Raw genomic sequence first — 17,124 nt, 5'->3', positions numbered from 1 at the left:
CTGTATTCATATATGGTCTACGTTGTTTCTAAGGATGTGTGCGCACATGTGTGTGTGTGTGTGTGTCTGTGCATCTTGTGCCTAAAGCCTCTCTTGAGCACCGTGGAGTGTTTCTAACAACAGCGTTGCTCTTATACATGGGTTCTAAATTTTGTTTATAAACCTGACTGCACGAACCTAGCTGCACACAACTCAACCTCTGATTGTTGGAATCCGCTGTCAGTCAAAAAATTAGCTCATGTGGTTGGCTGCCACGTGGTTGACTGCCCCTCCTCATAACATCGTGTTGATAAACACAGAGAAGAACCCATGTATAAGCAAATATCTTATGGCAATGGTAAACCGCAAACTCCGCAACGCAGAACTCAAACTTCTCATACACACAAAGTCTAGGGGAAGACTGGGAAGTTTTTAGCATCAGAGCATTGAGATTCAAGATGGCGACGACAACCCAAATCACGCTCGGTTGGCCAAATAGTGCTCTACTGAATAAAAAGCCAACTGCTCATTTTGTTCACGATACCTTTTCTTCACAAAATGCATCTTCCAGGGTTCCAACACCTTTTTCATGAACAAATTCAAGCACTTTTCAAGAACCAAATTTTCAGTTTTCCAGCACCTTTAATAGGTCGCGGAAGGGGGGTGTGGGGGTCCTGCCCCAGAAAAGTTTGTGTTTTTAAGAAGCAATTTCCTGCATTCTAATCAAAAATCTGAGGTAGTGAGATGTCAAATGGGATTTGCCATTCGATATCCTAAAATTGATGTACCTGAGCAATTTATTTCTATTATTTGGCTTACTGAGTTTGACTTGACACAAATTTCAAGCATTTTCAAGCACTTCACCAAAAATTCAAGCATTTTCACAACCTTGAAATCATTTAATTGAAATTCAAGCACCAGTGGGAACCCTGATCTTCTTCACCATGAGTGTAGCATCTGCATCTTCATGCATAGACGTCAAGAAGTCACCACAGCACGCACACACACGCACGCAACCTCTCTCTCTCTCTCCCTCCGTCCCTCTCTTTCTGCTTTCACACACTCACTCTGGCACAGCTAGGCAGATGTTCCACAGATGTGAACTTTTCCAAAACATCTGGTTTTGAACGGTCACTTTTAACTTAAGTCAATTTAAGTGTAATCACGTATGTCCAGGATCAGCTGCGCAGTGCTCTCGGCTTTGACCCTTCTGGGAAAAAAAAGCTGTGAATTGCACCGGGGCCAAACGTTGAAATAAAGAATAACAGGGGACGCACATAAACACTTTATTTACACTGCACGAAAATGTGACCACTGGGGCTTAAACAACAAACTGCACTGGGGCAAATACTATTTCAAAAGAGGGGGCACACAAAATGCTTTCTTTACTTTGTATGAAAAAGAACTCTTACGTTTATTCTGCATGAATATGTGACCAATAAGGTTGAAAGAGAGTATTCCATTCCATTCAGTTGACCAATCAGCATAAGGGAAGTGTAGCTGAGCTAACTCCTGTTATTACTAGACGATACATCTCAAACATTAAAGGGAAGATGAAAACGTTTAAAAATGACAACTGCCATGTGAAAAGGTCATGCAGACTCAATATGTTTATATACGAGTACGCTGCATTCCAACAAAGTTCATCAAGTTTGAACATTTTGGTCGAAAACACCGCAATCGCTAGTGAGAGGGGGGCAATGCCAAAAGCATGTCATCCCTTTAACTCTGAAATAGTCATGTGACTCACAGTAGGGGATAGATCGAGAGAGAGAGAGAGAGAGAGAGAGAGAGAGAGAGAGAGAGAGAGGCAGAAAGAGAGAGGCAGAGACATAGAGAGAGAAAGAGAGAGAGAGAGAGAGAGAGGCAGAGAGAGAGAAAGAGAGAGACAGAGAGAGAGAGAGGCAGAGACAGGGAGACAGACAGAGACAGACAAATAAGAAACCAAACCAATGCAGAGCTCATTTTGAGAAACACATCTTCAACACATCTCCCCATAAATCACACGCACACGCGCACGCGCACACACACACACACACACACACACACACACACACACACACACACACACACACACACACACACACACACACACACACACACACACACACACACACACACACACACACACACACACCAAGTTCCAAACCCCTAAATTACAGACCTCTCCCTTCCAGAGGAGCAGAGAAAAAAACACTCCTTCCCTTCTCCCTCTTCTCCCCTCTCTCTTCTCCCCTCTTCACTCCTTCCCTTCTCCCCTCTTCACCCTTCTCTTCTACCAGCAACTCAGCAAGAGGCAGGAGAGGAGTCGGCGTCTGAGACTCTGAGTCGCAGAGGCTCGGGAGTGAGGGAGTTAGTGAGTGAGCGTTATAACTTTAAGAGAGTCAGGAGTCAGCGTCTGACTTGGAGAGTCCAGGGAGTGAGTGAGTGAGGGAGTGTTAGGTTTTCTTCTTTTTTCTCTCTCTATCTCCGTCTCTACTCTCCCTCTTTTTTCCTCTCTTTCACTAACTCACCCACTCTTGCATGGGCCAGGGAGTGAGGGAGTGAGTGAGGGAGCGTTACAACTTTGAGTCTAGAGTCAGGAGTCAGCGTCTGACTTGGAGAGGCCAGGGAGTGAGGGAGAGAGGGAGGGAGTGAATGAGTGTTAGTTTGTCTTCTTTTTTCTCTGTCTATCTCTTTCTCTACTCTCCCTCTTTTTTCCTCTCTTTCGCTAACTCACCCACTCTTGCAGAGGCCAGGGAGTGAGGGAGAGAGGGAGTGAGTGAATGAGTGTTAGTCTTTCTTCTTTTTCTCTTTCTCGTTCTCTCTCTCTCTCTCTCTCTCTATCTCTACTCTCCCTCTTTTTTCCTCTCTTTCTCTAACTCACCCACTCTTTCAGTGAATGAGTGTTAGTCTTTCTTCTTCTCTCTCTCTCTCTCTCTCTCTCTCTCTCTCTCTCTCTCTCTCTCTCTCTATCTATATATATATCTCTACTCTCCCTCTTTTTTCCTCTCTTTCGCTAACTCACCCACTCTTTCACGCTCATCCCGCTGCCAGATGAGGTTACCAGATCTGCCTGGCCTGTGTCTACTCTCTGCTACACTGCTCCTTTGTTCCCCACTGCAACCTGATCCCACCGAGCCCTCCACAGAACAGACACAGCGGCCGACCGACCGACCCAGCACCGCACACACACACACACCCACAGGCACACACACACACACACACACAGGCACACATACAGGCACACACACGCACACTTGCACACATGCATGCACGCACACACATACACATACACACACGTGCGCGCGCACACACACACACGCGCGCACGCACGCACACACACATGCGCGTGCACACACACATGCGCGTGCACACACACGCGCGCGTGCACACACACACACACACACACACACACACACACACACACACACACACACACACACACACACACACGCACACACAGGCACACTTGCACACATGCATGCACGCACACACATGCATACACACACACACACGCACACACACACACACGCACACACACACACACACACACCGTAGGGAGAAAGAAGCCGAGTCGACCCAGACTCTGCTGGCCAGAGCAGGGAGTGGGGGAGTGGGGGGGGTTTGGGGGGTGGGGTGTTTTGGGGGAGAGGCCTTCCCTGGCCCCTGTGTTTATTGGGAGCAGACAGACTGCAGAGCAGCAAGGCTAGCAGGCCTAGCGGTCATGTGTATTGCAGCTATATGAAAAGAAAATAAAGGTCCGAAACACTGTTAAATGCTCCCAAAGATTTAATGGCACGACGTTTGCACTGTGATGAAGGACGGTTAGTCCTTATGGTTAGTTATCGTATGTTTGGTCCAGCACCTGTGCCACTGATCTGCGCACATTCTTTGACTTTCTGTATTGCAGCTCTATGCTCAGGACAGCTTCAGCCCCAGTAGGCTACTCTTGCCCCATGGCTAGGCTAGGCTACACACATTTGGGTTCAAAGACATCCGAAATGAAATTGTCCTTCAGTGTAACGGATACCTTCTGCTGACTGTAACTGTAAAAAACATGATTTTTAAATTGTTTCAAGTGAATGGATGACAGCCGAGGCTTTCATGAATTCACTGGAAAAAAATAAATAAATAAAAAGAGTCATGTTTTTTACAGTTACAGTCAGCAGAAGGTATCTGTTACACTGAAGGACAATTTCGGTTTGGACCTCTTTGACCCATTTGAATCTCCACTTGTGAAGTCATGATGGCTCAATTAAAACCACTGTGCACAGGGGCAGGAGCAAACCAGGTTAAGTTAAGAGGTAAATCATCTAATAGAAGAGCCCAGAATCCTAATTTTTCTTAAGAGACTGAGTTGTGTTTGTCCCATTTTATATTCCATAAGCCATAGGTATAGACAGTATATAGTGCCATGTACATGTACAGAATACATGTATTTCATACAAGATCTCAACTTATTTGGAGACAACACACTGTACATAGCAACTAAGGAGCCAACAGGAGAATGAGCATCTTCACAGAAGAATAACCATGACCAAAAAACAAATATTATATACATATACAGTAAGTATACTGTATGTACCAACAAGTAAAACACAGCTACTAGATCTAAAGCTGAAAAGCCCACACGCATTTGCAGTTTGACCACCTCCACCATAATGCCACGCCAGCAGTGGGTTTGATCAGCTGATTGTAAGTTGCACCACAGACCACAGTGAATATAAATTGTGCCTACGCTCTACGTAGTTCAAAAGAACGTAACACTAAGAGGACAGGCATGGGTAAGCGGTTAGGGCGTTAAGACTTGTGGCCCAAAGGTTGGCAATTCCAACTCCCAACCCGCCAGGTTGGTGGGGGGAGTCATTTAACCAGTGCTCTCCCCCATCCTCTTCCATGACTGAGGTACCCTGAGCATGGTACCATCCCGCCGCACTGCTCCCTTGGGGGCGCCATTGGGGACTGTCCCCTTGCACGGGTGAGGCATAAATGTAATTTCATTGTGTGCAGTGTGCACTTGTGTGCTGTGGAGTGCTCTGTCACAATGACAATGGGACTTGGAGTTTCACAGGTGGGCTTTCCCTTCATAACTCTACACCTCCACAACCAGTAGACGTAAGACTACTTACACCACCACACTGAGGAAAAATCGGTGCACAGTGTGCAGTCAGTGTCACTGTCAATTCAGAAATGACTCTCGCTGACACTGTGTGCAATCTGTTTTGTATTAAAAACCCACTGATTTACGGTGTGAATATTCACGCAATGCGGGATGTGTTCACATGTGTGTGTGTGTGTGTGTGTGTGTGTGTGTGTGTGTGTGTGTGTGTGTGTGTGTGTGTGTGTGTGTGTGTGTGTGTGTGTTTGTGTGTGTGTGTGTGTGTGTGTGTGCGTGCGTGCATGTGTGTGTTAAACTCTCGCTTCTCAGCATTCCAGAAGGTAAAGGGTTGCTCTAGTAACCGGTGGGCGGCCATATTTCTTCCTAATCTTGACAGTATTTTCAGGAGCAAGAGGTGAACACACTGGTTGTGATTTTCACATACAAGACAACGCACTGCAAAACATCATAAATTATACAAGTTAATATGCTTGGTGGCGTAACGCCTATACCCCAAATTTGAAAGACAGTGCCAAAACAACATGGCCGTGCGTGCGTGCTCCTTCACGCCACAGCCAGTGGGCTTGTGTTCAGCCAAATTTCTCTCCTGTGTGCAACGATATCGGTGTCTCCACAGCAGTGTGAAGCAGTGAGGCCCAGTAGTTGGGCTCATTGTAAGCACAGAGAGCACTGATGATGGCAACAGCCTGAAACGTCTGCTCTACCCTGCTCTGACTAAAATAAAAAGACTCCTTGTGCTTGACCTTTGTGTCTTGTCTAGTGTGTGAACCTGCTCCAACTTTATACCTTACTTCTTTTGGGTCCACGCACCTACTTATTTTTCGTAACATCTAGAGCGCAACAATACCCTTACCTCCTGAAGCAGGGAGGCCGACAAAGAGGGACAAACAAGGTATGTTGCCCAGGGAGAGAGGATGGTCCAAAATTAGGCCCCCAATACCTTAAATGTCGTGAAAGGGGTCCCCATCAGATGATTTTGAGCCTGGTCCAGGCTGGTAGTGACCCTGGTGTTAAGCATTTGCGTTAAGCCAAGACTATAGTTCAGGGAGACGCGATTTTAACAATCTCGATCTTGTCCTCAACCCTTGCCATTTGAAAGTGAGACTAAAAGGTTACATTGTAGCCCCCATAATGCAAAGCGTCCCACCAGTGGAACACTGTAATAGGTGTTGAAAAGTTAATGAAATACATCGAAAACTATCATAATACTACACTACTATGACATAATAACACAGGGCCTTTAGTTATGCATTACAATTTAGTCATTGCCATTCTGGTAACAGCAAATGTATAACGCCGTTTGATCAATATATCGTGTACCTCAATGACACATAGTTGTAAAGCTATGACTATCTAAACTAAGTCTGCAACTTAAATAAATAATATATATATATACGTATAGATCATTGCATTCCACTTACAACAATGTTATAACTAGGGGTGCAAATAATATCGAACTGTATTGATATATCGCGAAACAGTCTGATGATTGAATCGAATCGCATCGTATCGTGGGGCATTCTTAAGTATAGAAAATAATCGAATCGCTGGCCCCTGCCCAATAACTTAATAGAAGTGGAAAAGTAATTGGGGAAAAAATCGAATCGAATCGTATCGTATCATGGGGCATTCTTAAGTATCACAATAATCGAATCGTGTCGCATAGAATAATAAGATATCGATATTGCATCGTAGCGTCATGGAGGCTGTGATTTACAGCCCTAGTTATAACAGAGAGGGTCTACAAGTGACCAACACATACCGTACTGTAGCAGCCCTGTGTTGCTGACCAAACAAACACTGAACACACTTCTGGAAGTTTGTCCACCACCAGACAAATCTCTCATTTAGCTGGTCTGCCTGGCTCCAGCAGTTACAGAAATCTTCAGATTAATGCCTTTCAAAAGTTCAATGCACTTGTGTAACTTAAACTCTGCCGCACTCTCCTCCTTGAGGTTTAAAATTACACACCCAGTGGAGGGGGGGGCTGGAAATAGTTGCAGAAAGAGGGAGGAAAAAAAGAAATAAACAAAAACAAACAAACGAATGAACCAACGCAGGAAGGAAGGAAGGAGGGAGGGAGGGAAGGACGAGACTTACTTGAGGAAGTATCTCTGTCCCGAAGGGGTCTTGGCCATCTCCCACCCGGGGGGCAGGGGCACGTCGTCGGGGATCTCGTAGGAGGACTGTCGGAGATGCTGTGGAGAGGCGCCCGCGGGTGCCAGGAGGCTGCCAGGGGTGACGGTGCCCAGTTGGAGGGAGGCCGGAGAGGAGTGCGCCCGCACATGCTGCGGGGTGAGGGTACCTGCCGTCCCTGCGTCTGTGCTTGCCTACAATAAGCAATCACCCACCATACATACAACCAACCAAACAGGCAGCCAACCATGCACGCACACACACACACACACACACACACACACACACACACATAGCCAGCCATGACGGGTGGGAGTGAGTGAGGCAGTGAGTCAGAAAGAGTGAGAGGGAGGGAAGTGATTGAAGAAAAAAAAGAAAAGAAAAGTTATGGGACATCCACAGAAAGTCTTGCGCTAACCACTAAATCAAGACACACTATTGTTGTGCGTGCAGAGAACAGTGTATGGATACTTTTCAGATGTGTCACGTTTGAGGTGTTAGTTTCTGCTGATGCACAAAGCAGGCGTAGGGTTGGTTTTGTGGAAGAAAAAAAAGCTCCAAGTCTTTACTGCACAGTCTACAAAGACTTTATGTAGACGCGTAGATAGTCTAACATTTGTAGGCCTATTTGATTTGTTCAAATACACATCCTAATAATAATCAAAAAAAAACAAACGTCTGTATCGCACATCATTACGTGTCCAAATGTCATTAGGTAATAATCATAAAGTTTTTTTTAGTATCATTATTAATATTAACGACTAAGTTATTATTGATAGTAATAGTATGTTAATCAAGCACTATGTTAGAATATGGTAGAAAGTCTACTACAAGAAAATGATTGTTATTATTATGACCAGTGATTTGATTTTCAGATTGCCCAAGGAGACAGTCTGCACGCAAAAGATTCTTGTGGCTCTTGGGGTGGTCTTACTTGTCTGGAGTGGGACTTGGGCTCTGGAGGCTTGAAAAAGGAGTCTGGTAGTTTCCGCATCCTCATGGGTACAGACGGAGGAACAGCCGTATTTTTCGGGTTCATTACGGCGTTGAAAAGCGCCTCCAAATCCGTCTCGGAATCACCCCGAACATGGACGATTTGGTGGCCGGCAGGGGGATTGTGCTGGCTCGGATCCATGGTTCCACAGACTGTAAAAAGTTTTGCCACGGAAAATGTTGCTAGGCTAACCTATCAAAAAATACAATAATAACTTATTTTGTTGATAAACAAAAAAAGACCAGTCCGCGATGTTGGAAAGCACGGCATCCGATTGTCAGGAGAACCTTTTAAAAAGGTAATTGAACAGTCTACTGTTCATTCGACAGGTCTAGCCTTTTACCGTCCGAGTTAACCTAGTTAAATAAACCCTGCGAAGTACAGGCTACTTTATTCGGCTATTACGAAAGGACGCAGCCAACTCATAAACGTAGTTGCGCGCATACCTACACACTCATGTAACTTAACTAAAGCGCAAAAAATACCGTACACTATTATGATCTTATTTTTCGAAAAGCGATGGTTAAGTATCCGTTTCCAAAACGCAAAGTCCTCGTAGTCGCGAATGCGAAATCACAGCAGTCCCAGTTCGGGATTTTTTTTACGCCCCAAGTTGGTACTAAACTTTGGGCAGGACATTAAACTTTCTGAGTCATGTGATCTGAGTCACAGCGAGTGAGGCGTGGCCTCGCTCTGCTGCTCCAGTCCCATAGAACTTGCTTACCTCTTGGTTCACAAACTGGAGAGCAGTCTCTCATGGAAGCGCAACTTTTGGATAATGCGTAAAGCGTAAATTTACGCACAGCTTGTTGCTTTTTTGGCGCCGTGCTTTTCTTCATTATGAATTGCAGCAAAGGATATCGGAACAACACTGTTACTGTTTTTCAATAAATGTGTTGTTTACTAGGATGATATTTGTATACTTCAATTAAATATCAATTGGATACAAAAAAAATACTGTGCATATCGAATACTGGTTGAACCGAACGGTGCTTGAATCTCCACTTCCATGTAGACTACTATTTTGTGTCCATTCTATTAATTTTATTTCCATTAATTCATCCATCCATTCAATCATATTTATTTACAAAACACAAAACAAAAACTGAAATTTGAAATTAAAAACAGAGAGAGTGTAATTGCCTCTACTACACAAATTCAACTGAAGCTCTGCCCACTAGAGCTATTTTTCCATTTCGTTGATTTTATACTGTATGTTTTGTTTTGTTGACATCATCACATGTCTTCTACATGTCCTTTCTCAGTGTGCTAAATTCAAAGCTCAGGGCAAAATCTCTGTTCCAGGGGATTACTTGCAAAGGGGTTTGAGCCATTCACTTGTTTGTTTTGCTGAAAGCATGAGAACACCTTGGGGTTTACCTGTTGCTCTGAGTATGTGTGAATGAGTAGGGGTCGGCCCAGCTGTAGCCAACCGGTAGGGCACTCGCCTGCCATGCGGCTGACCCAGGTTTGATTCCCAGCCCGGGTCCTTTGCAGACCCCTCCCCGTCTCTCTCCCAATTCACTTCCTGCCCACCTCTCACATTGTCTTATCAAATAAAGTTGGAAAAAAAGTACCCACTCCCCCAACTCTCAAAAAAAATAGGGGTTAGCTGTCCCAGAAACCAACTACTTGGTATAGACCCAGAGTCTTCAACACAAACGCTTTGGATGTAGTCACACCATTTTAAGATGCATCAGGAAATAATGGATTTGAAAAAAATGAGACCCTGCAGGTCCATGTAGGTCCAATTGAAGAGTTTTGTTGCAATAATGATGAAATCCCCATTTGTTGCATTTTATTATTGGAAATGACTGTTCAAATGTCCTATTATCTATGTTTGAAGCCATAGAGAACATACCTGTAAATGTGTGTGATTTTCAATCCCTAAAACTTCAATGGGTCATTATCTACCCAAAGCATTCACAGAGAGTTAGATCTTATTCTAACTGTCTCATAACAGACATCGACAAGAAGGGAAACAGAAAAGCAAAACATTTGTTCTCTGTTTGTCATTGGGTTGGGGCATTGGTTTGGCCCACAGTCTTTGGAAGAACATAATTGGAGACCACTGGATTAAAGGAGGAAACCCACTGTCCTTCATCTGCCAACCAAGTGCAGCCGTCACATATTACAATAAAAAGGACACGAACACGGACAAAAAATAGGACATCTGAACACATAATGCATGAAATAAATGTATTTATTTACATATTAGTTGAGCACTAATAACACTGGTAGAAGAGATATTAAAGTCACTATTAACACAGAAGATTGTGGTGCATAAAAAAGTTCTGTAACCACCACACACAGTCCCTTGAATACTGTGCTGTTTTGATGTCCTGTCACATTGATTGCATCCAGTTGTAGACTATATCTGATCTACATCGCCCCCTTGTGGTACAAAGGCATAAAGTTATAAGGGCCATCTTAAAGAAAAGCCTAAACTTTTGGTGTAAGCTTTTGTTTCTCAACAGGGGCTCTACAGCTCCCCAGGGGGCGTCAAGGAGCCCTTGAGGCGTGTTGAGGAGACCTCTGAGAAGGGGGTTGCTCCGTTGCAAATGGGGTAAAGGGGGTGTTGAAGGTATCTGACATGGTCGGGGTGGGGGTGGAGGAGGCCCTGATGTAAGCAAAGGCTGGCTGAGGAAAAGACATTAAAAAAAAAAACATTGAAAAGATATGACCTCATTTCCTGTTCAGCTATAGTGTAGTGCCACCCAGAGGATGAACCTCCACAACAGGCTCATTGGAGAGGAGAACAGCAACAACGCTGTGAATGCTGTCTTGTCTCTTATGCACACAAGGAGCCTTATGTCAAATCGTCAAGTTTTTTACCTGACATGTTTCGATAGTAGAAACTTGGCCGTCGAAACATATCAGGAAAAAGATAAAAAGTTGTACATGTCTGAAACAAAAGAAACTTCAAGATTTGATATAACTTTGATATAACATATAAGACATATAAGGAGGCCTCTGAAAGACTAGGATACGTACCAATCATTGCATAGATTATGCTGAAGAAATATGATAGGCTATATATTTCATTGTTATAGACATGAAAAATAAGCCTACAGTATGTCTAATCCATACAAAGAATCTATTGGTACTGTATATATGACAAAGAGTGCAGACTGCTTTGCATGGAAACATGAACATTGATGAACAGTTGCATTAATTTGGCGCAGTCGGACATGCAAAATAATGAGTCAGGTTAAAGATCTGGCAGTGAAAGTTGGTTCAGAGTCAAAGGTGATGAAACACAACACTGTCACCAGGCAACCGTGGTTACAATGTTGCTAAATGTTGTTTTGGTTTGATGTTTCTCCTAGTCAACAGCAAACCTGCTTTTACCATGCCGGCAAACATTTGCAGATAGCATGTAGGCCTATCAAGTTGCTGACAAGACATATAGCCAACCTCCTGGTATCAGAGATCACCCTGACCTACCCGACCCTACATGACATCTTTATGGACCACCAATGGTTAAAGGTGCACTGCGTACGTAAGACCAAGGAGAGTAGAGACAGGAGGGCTTACTGACGTCATAACAGTGTAGTACGAAATGATGGCGAGGGGAGTACGGAAATGTTATTCTTCTTCTACGGTCAGTATTGGAAGCATCAGGGAAGCATGCAATGCCACTTTCGCGAGGGTCGGAGTGTGGAACAGGTCATAGGACAGCGTGAATGTTTGTCAGCTGTCCTTAAAGGGACACTGTGTGAGATTTTTAGTTGTTTATTTCCAGAATTCATGCTGCCCATTCACTAATGTTGCCTTTTTAATGAATGCTTACCACCACCGTCAAATTCTAAGTATTCATTATGACCGGAAAATTTGCACTTTTCATACATGAAAAGGGGGATCTTCTCCATGGTCCGCCATTTTGAATTTCCAAAAATAGCCATTTTTAGCTGCAAAAATGACTCTACTTGAACCATACTAGAAAATATTTGTTGATTACTTAGTAAACTTTCTTGTAAAGATCAAATTTGGCAATAGGCGGCACGGTTTCAATGAGCAGCAAAGTTGCAGTACCTATTTTGACCATTTCCTGCACAGTGTCCCTTTAATTACCCCCAGCAATTACTGCTGACCAACAGCTGCAGTTAATTTGGCCACAAACTGAACACTGACAACCAGATATCCTCTTTCGGCACATTTTAGCGGAGTTTCCGGATTTTGCAGAATACGGAAATTGTATCCATCGCACCCACTGACCAATGACCATGCGCATAGGAGTTAATTTTCCATCCACTCGTGTCCTCAGGCAACGCCCCTGTACTACACCGTGGCCAATGCATTTCCCCTAGGGTGACCAGCTGTCCGGACTTCGGCCGGACAACCCCGTCCCTTAACTTTCTAACCTAGCGTCCTAGCGCGCACCCATTGCTTCGACTTGCCGAATCCCCGCCTCCGTGGAGAAAACAGTGAAGTTAGCATTCTAAACTGTAGGCAGAATTCAGGGAACAGCGCTGCCATCTTACCTCAGACTAACTCAGCTGCCAACAGCAGTTTTATTTGTAACAATATTTTTTGGGGAAGGATTTTCGCATTTCATTATCTCACTCCGATAAAGGAGACATCAGTACCACTAACTGTATCAGAGACGGCAGGTTACGATAGACAAATCCTTCCGTTGTTGTCTGTGTAGGCTATTTCATATTTTTTTTAATGTAGCCTATTTTGTGTAGTCATGCATTCGTAGGCCTAATAGCTAACAATTAATTTGATTTACTTTACTCAAAGTTGGTCAGAAGTCTGTTTATCAGCGGTGTTTTAAGGGAGGCAACCCGCTTCTGTCAACCTTTTTTTTTCATGCAGACGCTGAATGGAGCTCAAAATACAGACAGCGCCCGTGCAGAAAGACGTTTCTTTGCCCTGTTTGTAAAGTTGGGAGAACCCTCGTATCGTTGTAAAGGCATTTAGCGGACACACTTAGTTGCACTATGCACTGCCACCAGTGCAGGAAAAAATGGGAAACAGACAGTAGACAATAATATAGTTACCTTATTTAACTTTCATACAGTCAGTTAATGAACTTCATATAGGGCTATTGCACGGAGATTTCCCCGACATAAGGCGACAGCAATACAGTTAATTCGCTGGGCGAAGTCTGGGGTTATATCTGGAGTAACATGGCGGCCGCAGATATCGGAAACGCGACCGACTGTCAAGGTCTAGTTTGCGTCAATGACGTTGCCTCGCATCTCGAGGCCATAAGCAAAAGGCTAGGAGGAAAGGAAAGACAAAGAGAGGGACACACGGACGTCGTGAACAGGTCGTAAAAACGGACCGATGGCCACCCTAATTTCCCACCAAGAGATTGTTCTTCTGTGTCGAGTTTCTTTGGTAAGATTGTGGCCAGAGTAGGTATTGCAACTATGCTGCTCATTGAAACGGAGCTGCCTGTTGCCAAATTTGATCTTTTCATGAATATTTAACTAATATTTTCTATTACGGCCCAAGTATAGTCATTTTTGCAGCTTAAGAATGTCTGTTTCTGGAAATTCAAAATGGCGGACCATGGAGAAGATCCCCCTTTTCATGTATGAAAACTGCCATTTTCCCAGTCATAATGAATACTTAGAATTTGATGGTGGTGGTATAAGTAGGTGTTCATGAAAAAGGTAACATTAGGGAATGGCAGCATGAATTATGGATGTGCACATTTAAATAAACAGTAGCCATTAGTGACGGTCCTATACTTCTTCACAGGAAGCAGACCTCGGGAAACAACATTGGCTGAAAATTACACGTCTAGTACAGGCCTGTATCAAATGATGCTGGATGTATTGATGCTCAACATACTTTCTCATTCTTTCTCTCTCTCTCTTTCTTTCTTGTCAGTTTTCCCACACCCATACCTTTTATACTCATAAGGATTTTGTTTGTTTCATTACACTTTGTTTTTAAATCTCAGCATTTGTTTTCATTTTTATTCAGTGTGGTACATCGAACTGTGTATGTAAATGAGATGCACAGTACAGAAATAAGCAGTCTGTCCTTCATTCACCTGTGAGAGCCATTATGATTGAGAGCACGAAGGAGTCAGCCATGGGTGTCCCATCCACATCACATCAGGGTTGCCAGATGAGACTAATGGTTTCCAGCCCAAAAAATGCTCAAAACCCGCTTGGAAGCACTAAATCCCTAGCCTCGCGAGCCATCCTACGTACTTCCGCCAAAGTATTGGCTCCACTACTGTAGTCTGGCCGTGCTTCTCTGTGGAGTGCCTGGAGCAGTAGAATTTTGATCGCAACGCCCCCCCAGAAAACAGCCAATAATCGAATACGCCCCCCACGTGGGGGCGAAAGGGGGAGGACGCTCGTGACAATGACGTACACATCTGTGCCAGAGCCATTGGTCTGCGCTATGTTGTTGTTGAGTAACTGCCAGCGATTGGGTGAGAGGTGTCCAATAATTTCAAACCATAACTGAATGCAAGCTTCCGGCTTCCTACAATTGCTTCAGAGCAAACAAATGCCAGACCATAAATACGAAATGAAATGGTAGTATTATGGGATGGTCAGGACCAGGCTACTAAATCCCACCCAGTTTGAACTAAATTCTTTCGATTTCTATGGCCGTAATTCTGAAGGAAAACCCCACCCAAATGCCCTTTTTAGCCTTTTCTTTACCCATAGAAGGTCATCTTAAACTGCCCAATCTTATAGCGGAAACCGCCCAATCTGGCAACACTGATCACAATAACACTATGTACCGCAGGAGAATTGGGAGGAGGAAAAGCAACAAAAAAAAAGAGAAGTTTGATTCGGGATCACTGATCCTGAAAACCTGTTTGGCAGGTCAGATGCTGCCTGCAGATCATAAAGGTTTCGTCACTTCAAAGTGAGTGAAGCTCTTCCAGATTCCTCCAAGCTACTCCGAGCCTCCTCCACCCCACCGCAGCCACTGACAAGTCAAGGCAAGCCGACTGGAGGTCAAGATAAGACCTGCTGCACTGCGCTGCCTGCAGAGGAGGGACCTCACTAACAGTGACGGTTTTACAATAGAGACAAGGGGAGGCAGGGCTGGACTGGTAATCTGGCATACATGGTATTTACCCGGCTAGCCGGTGGGCAGACAGTGCCCCCAGGGGCCGACACGGTTGCCTTTTTTGTTTCTTTGGGGTTTTTTTTTCTTCTTAGGGCCTGGCCCACAGAGGGGGTGGCCCAGAGATGCCTCTGCAATATAGCCCAGTGATCTAACTAAGCCAAGCAGGATATAGGCCTAGTACAAAATGGGGTTGTATAATGTGTGTGAGGTGCCAAAATGCCCGGTTGATTTTATCGTTCCAGTCCAGTCCTGCAAGGGGAGGTAGGGAGCTACAGAGGAGGGACCTCACTAACAGTAGGGCTGGCCTGGAGGAGAATTAGGGCCCAGCCACTTTTGGCTTAGAGGGGCCCCCTCATAACTAAGCAGAACTGACTCACCGGTGGGCCCCACACCCTCATGGGCCCCTATGTTCAGAAATGTTTGAAACATGAAAAAAGGGTGCGGGGCCCACTGGGAAATGCCCGCTATGCCAGATGGCCAGTCCAACCCTGAGTCAGTGACGGTTTTGCAAATAGAGACAAGGGGAGGCAGGCAGTTGCCTTGGGCCCCTACACCTTCCCCTGAATTGCAAGGGCCTCCACCATATCTGACAATCCTCCCTATTTTCATGAGAAACTCCCCTATTGCTGACTTTTTTCCCCGCTGTCTTCTAGATTTGGTATCGGTATTTGAAGTGGTGCAGCATCAGTAACGATGAGGACAGGTTGTTAATACCATCACATGCAAAGATAGTATCCAGATGGTATCGTGAAGACGAAGGCGAAACACACCAGCTGGCGAGAATCAGGTTAGCTAAATTACATTACATTACATTACATCTAGGTGGCGCTTTTATCCAAAGCGAGTCACAGTTATTCACAGGGTATTGGTTACAATCCCTGGAGCAATGTGGGAGTTAGGTGGCTTGATCAAGGGCACTTCAGACATGGATGGAGATGTAGGGAGGGTGTGAATCGAACCAATAACCCTCTGATCTTAAGACCCCTTCCCTAACCATTAGGCCATGGCTGCCCTAGCCCCCCAGGTTACAATACAATAAAATACAATATACAATAGTATTTATATAGCACAATATCACAACTACCGTATAAAGTTGACTCAAAGTGCTTTCAAATGCACACACACACACACACACACATAGATATTGAGAGCTGAGAGTTTGTCTTCTTTTGTGACAACTCAAGACTGCCAAAAGTCACCTGTACTCAGGGTTCTTTCTGAGATCTGGTCATCCAATTCCCAAAAAGCTTTTGCGTAACGGCACTCTTTTGACCCCAACACAAGGTCGCAAACACCCATAGGAGCCTTTTTAACCCAGAGCAACCACTACCGTAGGCACTAGGCAGTCGACTGCTGAAGCGCGCAGGAACAGGTTTAGGGACGGATTGACAACCTTTACAAACCTGCTTCACAGCATGAGGTGAACTGGCTGAAACCAGAGGACATCACTCAGTCAGTCATGCCTCTTTTCCACTGCCAGTTTTCTGGTAGGCCTACAGCTCGATACTGCATGACTGTCAGCAGCCTTGCTCTCTCTCTGTCTTTCTCACACACACACAGATAGGTGCGCGCACGCACGCACGCACGCACGCACACACAGGCGCGCCGCACACACACGCACACACAATAGAGGTGTGTCGTTCATGAACGAGCCGGTTCTTTTGAACGGCTCCCTGAAGTGAACGATGGGAACCGGATCACAGCTGGGGGAGCCACTCGACCGTTATTTCGTTCATTTTTCATTCATTTTAAGCACGTGACCTCGACCAGAGTAATTAAATTTGGGAAAAAACACAATTGTTTGCCTCAAAGAGAGGCAAAAACGGTCTTTAGAAGCAGGAGAATAATCAGTTGTTGT

At 44.7% G+C, this 17,124-nt stretch overlaps 1 protein-coding gene across 1 annotated transcript in view; it reads right to left on the bottom strand.

Annotated features, from left to right (window-relative positions):
* The window catches only part of yap1 (Yes1 associated transcriptional regulator), a 56,588-nt gene extending 47,735 nt beyond the window's left edge, over positions 1 to 8,853 (bottom strand). Inside the window, exons 1-2 of the mRNA XM_063205828.1 lie at positions 8,151 to 8,853; positions 7,181 to 7,410 (exon numbers count right to left, since the gene is read on the bottom strand). Coding sequence (XP_063061898.1) covers positions 7,181 to 7,410; positions 8,151 to 8,351 — 431 coding nt within the window. The 5' untranslated portion in view covers positions 8,352 to 8,853. The remainder of the gene's footprint in view (positions 1 to 7,180; positions 7,411 to 8,150) is intronic.
* Between the last annotated feature and the right edge of the window lie 8,271 nt (positions 8,854 to 17,124).

The sequence above is a fragment of the Engraulis encrasicolus genome, chromosome 8, assembly GCF_034702125.1.
Source record: "Engraulis encrasicolus isolate BLACKSEA-1 chromosome 8, IST_EnEncr_1.0, whole genome shotgun sequence".
Lineage (NCBI taxonomy): Eukaryota > Metazoa > Chordata > Actinopteri > Clupeiformes > Engraulidae > Engraulis > Engraulis encrasicolus.
Note: the sequence above shows the minus strand (reverse complement) of the source record. Positions and strands in the feature narration are given on the sequence as shown.